General features: G+C 35.7%; 1 protein-coding gene across 1 annotated transcript in view; it reads right to left on the minus strand.

Annotated features, from left to right (window-relative positions):
* Window positions 1-7,434: 7,434 nt before the first annotated feature.
* The window catches only part of LOC148943535 (N(G),N(G)-dimethylarginine dimethylaminohydrolase 1), a 45,027-nt gene continuing 39,879 nt past the window's right edge, over window positions 7,435-12,582 (minus strand). The window contains exon 7 of the mRNA XM_089101401.1: window positions 7,435-12,449. Coding sequence (XP_088957527.1) covers window positions 12,195-12,449 — 255 coding nt within the window. The 3' untranslated portion in view covers window positions 7,435-12,194. The remainder of the gene's footprint in view (window positions 12,450-12,582) is intronic.

Below are 12,582 nucleotides of genomic sequence, written 5' to 3' on the forward strand. Positions count from 1 at the left end.
TCGTGGTAACCGATGTGAGATTTCCGATATATAATGATATATGAACAATATTGAGGTTCAGGATCATCTGTATGAGCAATATTAAATGATGTATGATGTTAATGCCTTCATGCTTGATATTTAGACCACTAGTCCTATCAGTGCCACAAGGCCACTTTGGCTTCAGCTCCTTAATAGCTGATGCACCTACAGATAGCATGAACGTGATCGGATAGCCTGCTTAACAACATTTCAATATCAGGTTCAAATTTTGATTCAAGTGGGGAATCTGACAGAGAAGTGGTAAGCTGTGTAATAGTTTTACGATTCTGCATCAATTATATCAGAAAGTGAAACTGATGGGGAAGTCAGTTTACAAAGTGCTAATCTTGCTGCGTTCCCGTAAAATATACGGTAGTTAAACCTATCTTTGCCCGTCTTGGAAATTATTTTGTGTGAGAATATTGCTCCTCCTGATCCATATGCAGTGCATAAGGCATCTATAGATCAGGGTTACCAACTGGACATATTTTATGTCCAAAGGACATATTCCTGTGTGCCATAATAGGACACAATGACATAATAAGGCAAAAAAGGGACATATTTTAGAAATTTGGGACATAAAAGGGACATATTTTGCAAATTTATGACATAAAATAGAATATTTCTCTGCTGGATAGATATTTTTGTAAAAAAAATGTAATTTTTCACCAAATCTATATTAAAACTACATGTCTAGCACTAAATTTACTTAACTACCTATTTTCTGCTAACTTTTTTTTTTACAAACGTTATTTTTTTTTTTTACAAACATTATCATTTTTCGGAGTTGCTTGCTCTTTCCCGCAGACAACTATTCGCAAATACTCTTGAAATTCTTTAAAAGTTTGTATTCTTTCATTTATAAACGATTTTATTTCTCCTTGCTTTTACGCTACAGTCAAGATAATAGGCAAGCAGGCACCTTTTTAGTTAATTAAATAAAAAAACAAGTTTTTTAACTGAAAGTAAGGAGCGACATTAAAACTTAAAACGAACAGAAATTATTCCGTATATGAAAGGGGCTGTCCCCTCCTCAATACTTCGCTCTTTACGCTAAAGTTTTTTATTGTTTTACAAAATGAAGTTGTGTGACAGATTCAAACTTTAGCGTAAAGAGCGAGGTATTGAGGAGGGGACAGCCCCTTTTATATACGGAATAATTTCTGTTCGTTTTAAATTTTAACCTCGTTCCTTACTTTCAGTTAAAAAAACTTGTTTTTTTATTTAATTTTTGAACGTTTTTGAATTAATACAGGTTTTGATTTTGGCTACAGTACATGAATAATTAAAACAAAATTTGCATATTAGTTTTACTTTTATTTGGTTCAGTGGCTTTCTCGATACTTGTTTAATTTTATTTACGAACGTTTTTATTAGTAATAAATATACGTAACTTACGAATTAACTTACGTAACGAACTTCTATATTCATATATTTGTAATACGTATATTAGGGGGTTCGCCCCCTAGTCAATACCTTGCTCTTTAAGCTAATGTTCGAATTTTGTTCCAATTCTTTAAAAATGACCGCTTAATCACAAAAATTGTTAATTAGAATAAATAGCTCTTATGATAGTACTAAAAAATATTTGGCTTAAACAGCTAGGTATTGACTAGGGGGTGAACCCAATCATATACGTAATATTTTCTGTTCTTCTTAAGTCTTGATGTTCCTGCTTACTTTTAGTTGTAAAACTTGTTTTTTTTTAATTTAATTTCTGAACTTTTTTTTAAATAATGTTGTGAAACCTGGTGTCCCCTTCATAGAAGTGTCCCTTCCCTCATGAAAACTTCCTTCATGGAAAGATCCTCCCACATAACCCCCGATCCACTCCCCCCCCACTACCAAAAAATCCCCTCTGAAAACGTCTGTATACTTCCCAATAACCAATACTATATGTTAACATTGGGTAAAATTCATAACTTTCAGCCCTCCCCCCGAGGGATTCGGGGGATTAAGTCATCCTAAAAGACATATTTATCATATTTTCGACCCTGCTGAACAAAATGGCTATCTCAAAATTCTGATCGGGTGACTTTGGAAAAAAATGGGCGTGGGAGGGGGCCTAATTGCCCTCCATTTTTTTGGTCACTTAAAAAGTGCACTAGAACTTTTAATTACCGTTCCAATGAGCCCTCCCAAGATATTATAGGACCACTGGGTCAACATGATCACCCCTGGGAAAAAAAAAATAATAAATAAATAAACACGCATCCGTGATCTTTCTTCTGGCAAAAAATGCAGAATTCCACATTTTTGTAGATAGAAGCTTGAAACCTCTACAGTAGGGTTCTCTGATACGCTGAATATGATGTGTGATTTTCATTGAGTCTATAGCTTTTGGGGGGTCTTTCCCCTTTTTTTCGAAAAACAGCCAAATTTTCTCAGGCGCGTAACTTTTGATGAATAGGACTAAACTTGATGAAACTTATATATTTGAAATCAGCATTAAAATCTTATTCTTTTGATGTACCTATTTGTATCAAAATACCGTTTTCTAGAGTTTCGGTTACCATTGAGCCGGGTCGCTCCTTACTTACGGTTCGTTACCACGAACTATTTGACAATCGCTTCCGACTTCCAATAGTCAGGAAAAAATATCTATCTATTTATCAAGTATTACTAACTGAAAATGAAAAGTTAGCAAAAGAAAAAAATTAGGTTCTTGATGATCTGGAATCAATTTTGATACCAATAGATGTACCAAAAAATTAGCTTATTGTGCTGATTCCAAATATATAATATTTGTTAAGTATAGTGTTACTCATTAGTAGGCCTGAGAAAATTTGCCAAATTTTCGGAAAAGGTGAAAAACACTCCAAAAAGGTCAAAGAATTATAATGGAAATCATGCCATCAGATTCACCGTAGAGGTTCCAAGCTCATATCTATAAAAATGAAATTTTATAGTGTTTGCCAAATGAAGCATCACAGATTCGTGTTTATTTGTTGTTGTTGCTTTTGCCAAGGGGGATCATATCGAACCTTTTCAAGTGACCAAAAAATTGGAGGACAACTAGCCCCCGTCCCACGCCCTTTTTTCCTGAAAGTCTTCTGATCAAAATTTTGAGATAGCCATTTTGTTCAGTATTATTAAAAGGCACAATAGACATGTCTTTGGAGATGACATGACCCCTCAGAACAATCAGAGGAAGGGCCGCAAGTTATGAAATTTTCCCATTGTTTGAAAATAGTATTTGTTATAGGGAAGTATATCGACATATCCCAAGGGAGGAAGGAGATCTTCTGGGGGTGGCTTTTCTATGGGGAGAATTTCCCATTGGGATCGAAGTTTCTGGGGGTGAACTTTTCAGGGGAAATTTTACCTGGGGAGAATTTACCAGGAATCTGTATACAGAATGTTTGTTATTTGTCTTTTTTCTTGTTGTTGATCCCATTGTACATTTAGAGACACTCTGAGGGAAATGTCAGGGGTAGTTTTCAGCGGAGTTGGAATTCTCTTGGGATCTTTTTTTTGGGGGGGGTGGAGGATTTTCCAAGGGAGAAGTTCCCATGGGGGATTATCACCAGGAGAAATTCTCCATGGAAAATTTCTGGGGGATAAACTTTCCAGGAGGGGGGTATTTTCCAAACAGGGATATTCCTCAATGACCTTAAAAAGGCCCAGAAACTAAATGAATACAAGTCTTTCTCCAAATAAAAGTATGGGAAGGAGTATTTTTAAGGCAGAATCGTGAGCAAAAAATTTTCTGGAAAGGATTCGCAGCAGGGATGGGATTGTCCGGGGGTAAGAATTTTACATGGGAGGAACTTTATATAGAGGAATTTTTCGTGGGGAAACTTTCCACAGAGGGGGTGAATTTCCTGGGATTATCTGAAAATCGATCAGCAATAAATACAAAAACTAGTTTTTTCTACCGAAAGTAAGGAGTGACATTTAAACTTAAAACGTACAGAAATTATTCCGTATATGACGGGGGCCACTCCCTCCTCAATACCCCCCTCTCTACGCTAATGTTCGACCTTTTGTCTAATTTTTTAAGAACGATTCTTGAAACACAAGGGCCGTGCCACCCTTGGAGTAAGCCTCCCTCCCCCTCCACACACGTATTATTTTCCCTAGATTCATCCAACAGAAATTTTGAGATGGAAATTTTGTTGAAAATAGTCCAAAGAACATATAACAATACCCTCAGCGTATGTAGAACCCCTAAAAGCCCTGGACAAGGGTTGTAAGTTATGCCCCAGTGGCATATAAGGTTTTATGGAATGGGTAGTCGTATAAACTTCAGATGGATCTCATTTGATTGAAGTTTAGTGCCCTTTATAAGAGTAAAAATTGATTTGAGGGCAACCCCCCCCCCGCCTATCAGTTTCGAAAACCAGCATCCAAGCAGAATTTTTAGACATCTACTTTGTTCAGCATTGTTCCAAGGTCCAGTAATTATGCCTTTGGGGATGTCACCCCCTGATTGAAGGGCAGCCCAGCTTACCTAGCGCTCCGCAACGTCGCTTGACTCCTGGATTGTACATTATGACATGCTTAAGAAATACTCTGATTGGCAAAAAGCTACCAAAAGAAGTGAAAATGCTGACCCTCATACCGAACATAGTTTTTGGAACTCCGACGATTAGTTTTTTACTGTTTAGCCTACATGTTTTTACGACTTTTGCGCTTTCACACTAGTTCATTTTTTATGGATGAACTAAATGAATCTTTTTCGTTTTCATTATATTTGCTGTTAATTGACCACTTTGAAAGAGGTTTAAAAGTCGTAAAAAAACTAGTTTCTGAAACTTCAAGATGGACATTTTGTGGACATATTATAGACAAAATATGGACATAATTTGACTGCAAAGGACACATTTTTGGATGCTCAAGGGACATATTAATTGACCAAAAAGTTGGCAACCCTGCTATAGATGTGTCGGTGGAATTTATTTAACCAAAGGGTCCACTTCCTCTGTTGGTCCTTTTTTGTAAGAACTTCAGTATAAATTCATACAACAAAAGTTGGTCTTAAGAACATAACGGTTCTACAGCTAGAAAATTATAAACATTCAAGGATTTATGGATCTTCACATTTCTTCCATGAAAAAAACAAACACATTTAATAAAGGGGAATACTAAAGAATAACATCAAAAATATCAATGAGCAGTCTTCGGTTAATTTTCCTCCCATGTTTGCAGAGAAAGCCCAAATTTCACTCTGCATTGATTAGCATTTATAAATGAAGGTTGAACAAACTTGCGTGACCAAAAACGTATATCTGACGTCAAAGACCATGCAATTTTTTTCATCTGAGTATAAGTAACGAGTAAATTTACATTAGGAAGCATACCTAGGCCTTGACAAAAAAATGATAAAGATTTTGGATTATAGATACCGTGTGCTCTCTGAACAGAGCCGTTGAAAGGGGGGCTGGGGCTGCTACCCTGATCGCCATGGCTAGAAGGGGCGCCTCGGCTGGGGGGCTACCCAATTTGATCAACTTTTTCACTTTGATTCAGTTTCTTTTGCTTACATTTGAGTCAGAAGGGGGGGGTGCTGTAATTAATTTTACCCATGCACCGCCTACCGTAGGAACGGCTCTGGATCTAAATGACTGCTTTTCCAGTGCACCTTGTAATGTAAATTATCTAATCAGAAATAAAAATTTCTCACACTAGAACTCTTTGAAGCTCTGGTCCAGGGATCAACAGCCCTGCCTAGCAAAATAATTTTCAGAGTTTCTGCAAGCGTACTAACATTTTCAGAAGAGTTAGAAAATTGACTGATGTGTTTCCACTTACTAAGCACAATCACAAGGGAAATATTTAGGAAAAAGCCCCCACCATCCTAAAAACCAAAACGTGCAGAACTTGCAACATTTGGGAAAGTATGATGTGTCTCTTGTAAAAAACTCTTTTTTGAGAGCATGGCCAAAATGTAACTATCTTCTGCTAAAATGTAACTAAGAAAAATAGCTATTTGCATAATTTAGACCAGGCAGGCTAAATACTGGGGCTGTAGTTACCAAATCGCCCAAGAGGCTAGTTTTCGGATTTTTCCAACTGTTCGTATATATACTTATGTTCTGTTATACTTATGTTGTGCTGAAAACCAACTGGCTCATTGTGAAAGCACCCCAGAGGAAAAAAAATAGTTACACCGTGTAAAAAACTTATAATTGTTTTCAGATTAAAGTTTGGCTGGATGTCATGGACGTTTACCAATAATGTAAAATAATGTTATTTAGGATATATCTAGTTCTGTATGTCGGCTTAAAGCTTACATCCACTGTTTGTTCTTTTCTTTAAGATCTTATTTTTTCTTAAGGAGTTATCATCTCTTTAATTAATTCTTTGCTTTCAACTGCACAAGTAAGTCAGATCGCTTTGAAAACGTTCCAGCCACTACGTGTCAGAGTGGGTATTCATGAGGGTTTGGACGAGTTACTCAGAGTTAAATTCAGAGCTAAGGACTGTCCCTAAATTACATAATTACTTGATGAATGGATCTATGCCCACGGTCTTTGCTTGGGCCTCATCGTTATTTCTTCTTTTATCCTCTTCTGATTCCTATTTTATTTCTTTCACCAGACAAACAAAACTCAATGTCTTATTTTACCACTATCTTTGGAAGTTAATTGGTTCACGTTAAAAACGAACTGAAACTAAGTCCGATTATTTTTCCTCTTTGTTTTGAGCCAGTTTCGTAAGTCCATTAATTCAGTTCTAAGTTGGTAAAGAAACAGACAATCGCAAGGATATTTACTATCATAGTTGACGCAATGTGCATCGCATGAAATCGGATCAAGATTTCAGGACAGCCGTTTAATCAGAATAGTAGCGAAAATTTTCTTAAAACATGATGCGTACAGATTAAAGCGCCCGGAAAAGGATTTCCCTCTGCGCGTCATTCTTGGCTACTCCTACTTCTCATTCTTGGCTTCAGCTACTTCTTGGCATTCAGTCAGATCACCGCATAAGCCCGTCGTAATGCGCTAAACATTTGTCATTGCGCGTGCGCGAAGAATCGGAGTCGTGAAGAGAGGTCCAGATTGATGTATATTAAAAGTCATTAAGGGAAAGTATATGACTTTTCGTTACTGTTCATATATATACTTATGCTGCGGTTTCCAGATGCTCAAAAGATAGTATATTTTTTTTTCTTTTTTGCCACCGTTTATGATGCCGGATATTTTGGCTACATGAATCTAGGTTTATCAATCGCTGAAAATACTTTGAGAAACAGTGAATATTGGCTCTACATAGCTAAAATTTCATCACAGGACTCTCTGAATCTATAGACACTTGTTTTTCTGAAAATGAGCCTGGAGGCTTAAGATAATCCCAAAGGTGAGTTGGATTGGCTTAAGAGCAATAACCAATCAATAATCGATTGCTCGCTTTAATACTGATACTTCCAATTGCGTTGCCACAAAAGGGTTGATTATACGGGGTAAAAACTACGCAAATCAAGTCAACAATCTTTCTTCCTCTATTTTATTACCCTAAACACTTCAAAGATAGACAGAAGAATTGAAAATAGAGAAACGCTTTATACATACACAGAAGAATTTAAAATAAAGCCTCAAACTAATGACGAATACGATGGTTAGAATAAAACCATAAAAGAAGAAAAGAATATTGATTACAGAAATTCAGTACGATATTGGAAGCCTCACATATGCCATCTAATTTCAAGGACTTTGTACGTACATTGGGACTGAACATCTATTAGTTATTGTTCTACAGCACATAAAAATCTCCTAAAACATACTAGGAGAGGGTTTAGAAAGAGTCTTAATTGATAATCCCTCTGTCATTCTATCTTATCTAACTAATGACAAATACGATGGTTAGAATAAACACATAAAATAAGAAAATAATATTGATTACAGAAATTCTGTACGATATTGGAAGCCTCACATATGCCATCTAATTTCAAGGAGTTTGTAAGTATCTTGCATTGAGACTGAACATCTATTAGTTATTGTTCTACAGCACATAAAAGTTTCCTAAACATACTAGGAAAGGGCATAGAAAGAGTTTTAATTGATAATTCCTTTGTCATTCTATCCACCCGCCATGATATCTAAACTAGATTTGACATCCGATCTTTTTTCAATAATCCAAACCAAAATTGTAACAGCATCAGCCTTCTATAGAATTCAAGTTCCATTAGTCAAATAATTTCTCGAAGATCATCTATCTGTACTGACTCGATCAGAAAACTCTCTTTTTAACTTCCACATATTAAGACAAAACATCTTAATCGTAAAGTTCCTTGGCCGCATTTTCAAAATCTGTTGATGAGTAGACAATTGTTAGATGCAGCTAATACCACTATTTGAAAGTCATCAAATCAATCCCTTCTTGTTGGTTAATATCTCCGAAGCCATGGTGGTTGAACGAGTCCAAACAAGTAGAAAAAAAAATAAAGGAAAAGCCAGAATACAGTTTCAGGACAATTTTTTTGCCAAAAACTAGCGCCTGTTTGCGAAGTCGATGACTGGAAGCATGATCTATTGATCATGCTCAGATAATGAGTCTATAAAAACTGAGGAACAAACTATAGCAGTTTCACTGAGATGCATAATAGTAGCAGTCGAGCAGCCTCACTGCCTCGATCCTTTCCTTTGTTCTCTATTAAAAAAAAAAAAAAAACAAGAAAAAAACCTCCAAACATTCACTACTTATATCTTTTCTTATGATAGAACTTCGCAAAGCCATTGATTGTGCAAAGACAAAATAAGTAGAAGTGAAGAGCATTGGGCCTGCGCAGTATTCTTTACCTCATAATATTACAGTTTCCCGGTGTTGTTTTTCAGAATGAAAGAGTCTCACTTCAAAGCAAAAGATATTTTTCATACGATGGACTGAAAATGATTATTCAGCTTAGACCAGTTTTCTGCAAGTGTTTTCTATCCGGAAAAGCAATCACTTCAGTAGGTGGCTCTTTGTGAATTCACAATTTGAAAGATAACTATGCTATATGGCAGCCTTGGTGCCCTGCCTCAAGATCAATCATATTACTAGAGTAATGAGGTACAAAAATGTGGCTGATAAAAGCCAAGTAGTTTTCCACACGACGTTTTAGACAGTTCCACTGAAGAAAATGGGAGATACTCCTGCTTACACTCCATTCTTATATATTCCCACATCTCTTCCCAAATGTCACTTGATTATATCTTGAGAGCTTCAAACAATTGATACAGCATTAGAAGGTCCCCTATCATTTCAAACCTAAACATGGACTTTTAATGACGGACTCAAAGTCAGCTATATTTTTTTAATATTGATTTCTCTGCTCCTGATACAGAACGTGACGATATCTGTACTTTAGCCTGTAAGCTGATGACTGATGGTAAAGAACTTAATGTTAATATATCGCTGGCCATAAATGAACTAAGTGGGATGAAACAGCTGATTTTTTACCTGATAATACAAAAGATCTCCAGCAACCAGAAACTGCTAGGAGACGGAACGCTAGAGATGCTGTGAGATGTAAAAATGTACATCAATCCAGTATGCCATCTTTTATATTTCATTCAAAAGGTAACATGTTATCAGTTCAAAACCAGATGCCTTCTTCCAAATATTGTTCTTTTCGGCTGGACGAAAAGTCACTCTCCTCTCTACGGATAATATCAATAAAAAACATTTAGTGTTTGAATTGAAAGCCAAAGGGGGCCTCGGCAAGAGTTTCAAGACTCGGCCAAGTGCCTGGGAATCTCTTGACACGGGCACTGAACAGGAATACACATTATTCCGTTCTCTTCTATGCGTTTAAATAAAGCCTAGACAGCAATTTTAATTCTCTAAGAGAATCTAATATTTGGAAACATCATTACTCGGTACACAAATTTACGAAAATTCTGCCGAGTTTTGAATCACCAATTTTTGCATCCAGCAAAAAGAGACAGCAATCATCTTGAAGAATAAAGTTATATATAAACTATGCATGGCTCATAGGAATCTGTCAAAACAGCGAGAAACAGGCAAACTATAGCAAAATTGTAGGATGCAATAAAGTTTTCGAAAAACAACAAATTATATATTTTTTTAAGAAAGAGGGGGTTAGGGGACTTCCCTATGAGTGCATGGCAGCAAAAAACGTTCTTTTTTCAAAATCTTGATTTGAAAAATACGAAAAAAAAAAATTTTGTTTGCAAAGAATTTTCGAAGAAGAATATGAAAAACAAACAACGAAATGAGGAATAACATAAAATTTCAAAACACCTTTAAATATTCGCAAAAAATGAAAAGGGAAAAGCACATACAAAACTACAGAAGAGCTGGCCAAATGATTAAGTGCAATTAAACTATAATGAGACCCATCCATTGATTTTTTTTTCTTTTAGATAAAGTATACGTATACACTGGTATTTTAATAGCTCCTGAACACACAAAGTTAATAATCAATACTTCACAATCTTCCAATCACTGAGGGTTAAAAAACTGGTGTAAAAAAAAAAAAAAAAAAAAAAAAAAAAAACTGGTGTCAGGTTTAAAAACTAGCGCAAAACGAGATTCTTTCTAAATGAAGGTGTTCAACTTGGTGCATATGTTTTACGTATTAAAGTTTTCTGAAAATAAAAGCTGGTCATGCTAAATTTCATATTTTTGAAACATTAATACCTCTGGCAGATGTATGATTAATTGATCTGTTCAAATATTAAACAAAAAACTAAATAAAAAATCACAAAGGACAGATTATATACAATGAAACACTCTGGGTAATGCCACTAAAGTAATTTGTAAATAATTATATATTTAACTTTTGAATGTTCTTGCCAAGGTCGATACCGTTTTGTAAACTTCAGAAACTAAAAGTTTGGAAAGGGCAATACTCCTCTTCTAGGGGAACACCGGAAAGTAGTTTCTCCTTCATGGTTGTCCAATTCCAAGAAAGCCTATTTTAAAGCAATGTGACGATTAATTAGAATTAGGAATTGTTCTGGAACCGGTATTAGAATCGAAAAATTTTTACTGATTGACAAAAAAATTTCATCTTCAAGTTTAGATTTTCAAATCAAAATAAGTTATGTCAAAGACTCTTATTTATTACACAAATCCAGAGCCGTTTAAAAAGGGGGGACTGGGGCATGCTGCCCTGGGCGGCGGGGCTGAGGGAGGGGGCCCCGCGGCTGGGGTTTTGCCTACTTTGTTAAAATTCTCCCTTTTGATTCGACTTTTTTTTCTTATATTTCAGTTAGGAGGTGAGCACTGTAAATTATTTTTCCCCGGGCACCTTCAACCCTAGGAACGGGCCTGCACAAATCCACCTTTTACTTGGACTCCCGGTAAGTCTCTAGCTGAACATAGGCTAAATGTTCTTACAGCATCAATAGTTAATTGCTCCTACTTTATGAATGTGGTCAATATTGTCTAGATTACCACAATCTTATGGACTGGCGAGCTTTCATAATAAGTTAAAATTAGTGAATGTTTATGTCGTTTAAAATACATTACCATATTGATACTTTCTGTTAAGATCTAAGAACGATTATATTATTTAAACCAATAGTTTTATTTTTTTTAACCACATATATTACAGTTTGAAAGCTCGAGTTTTCAACTACTAACGAAGAGTAGTATAATGGTATTTAGATGTATCCAATAAAGTATAGTTTAAAGTTGAAGACAGACTATCAAGAAATTTAATTACGGATCTCAGCGTGTAGTTTTTTAAGCCTTGTCGAAAGTTACCACCCAAAATGTTCTGTTTGATTTTAGCTAAAAAATCACGTGAATCATTTTTTTCGTTTTCTTGCTAATTTATGTGATAAATATTTCAACCTGTTCCGTCAAAATTCACTTTGAATCGCCTAATCTATCAATATTACTGTCTATACTGATATGCTTATGACAATTTTCCTGAGTTTCTTTGGGTATTATCACATTCGGGGGCGCTAAAATTAATGTTTCGTCCTCCTGAAAAGTTGACATTATTCAAAGGAGAATCTAGAAAAAAGTAACTTTTCTGGGGAACTGGAAATTTGCCTGAGAGATGAAGCAAGATGGCAAAAAACAAAATTGATCTCACCTGCAGCGGCCAGTTTACATCTAAAACGGTTAAAAAGCCACCCTCGGGTTTGGTGTGACTTTTGGTGATAAAAAGGCTCTAATGTCACAGCAACACTCATAAGAAAAAGCATTTTCACAACTTAGGAATGGAAAAAGAAAACAAAGAAAGTCAAGAAGACAATAAACGATGGTGAACTTCAAATCCCACTAAACTTCTTCGGCAGTGATATAAGCAATGAAGAACATGTTAAAGCGGCTTGAGCTTTAGATGTTTCAGAACTATTAACTTCGATTCTAGGACCGGTCACTTTCTCTTCAAATACCTTTGCAGATCGAGGAAATTCATCACACGACCTGTGAAGTAGAGTTCCATTTGCAAAAATAACGTTGGCAGCATCTCGATCAGGAAGAGTTAAAACGTGGTAGTTGTAAGAAGCTTCCCGCTCAATTCGCTAAAGAAAAGAAAATCATTAAAAATCTTCTTTTTCAATCTTAAAGGGATTACATGCTTCGAAAACATCGACGGTGATACAAGTCTTTTCCATTTCATTTAAACATTGATTTTTTTTCATTTTCTAAGACTTT

The sequence above is a fragment of the Artemia sp. Qi Xiang Cuo genome, chromosome 15, assembly GCF_049724085.1.
Source record: "Artemia sp. Qi Xiang Cuo chromosome 15, ASM4972408v1, whole genome shotgun sequence".
NCBI classification, from domain to species: domain Eukaryota; kingdom Metazoa; phylum Arthropoda; class Branchiopoda; order Anostraca; family Artemiidae; genus Artemia; species Artemia sp. Qi Xiang Cuo.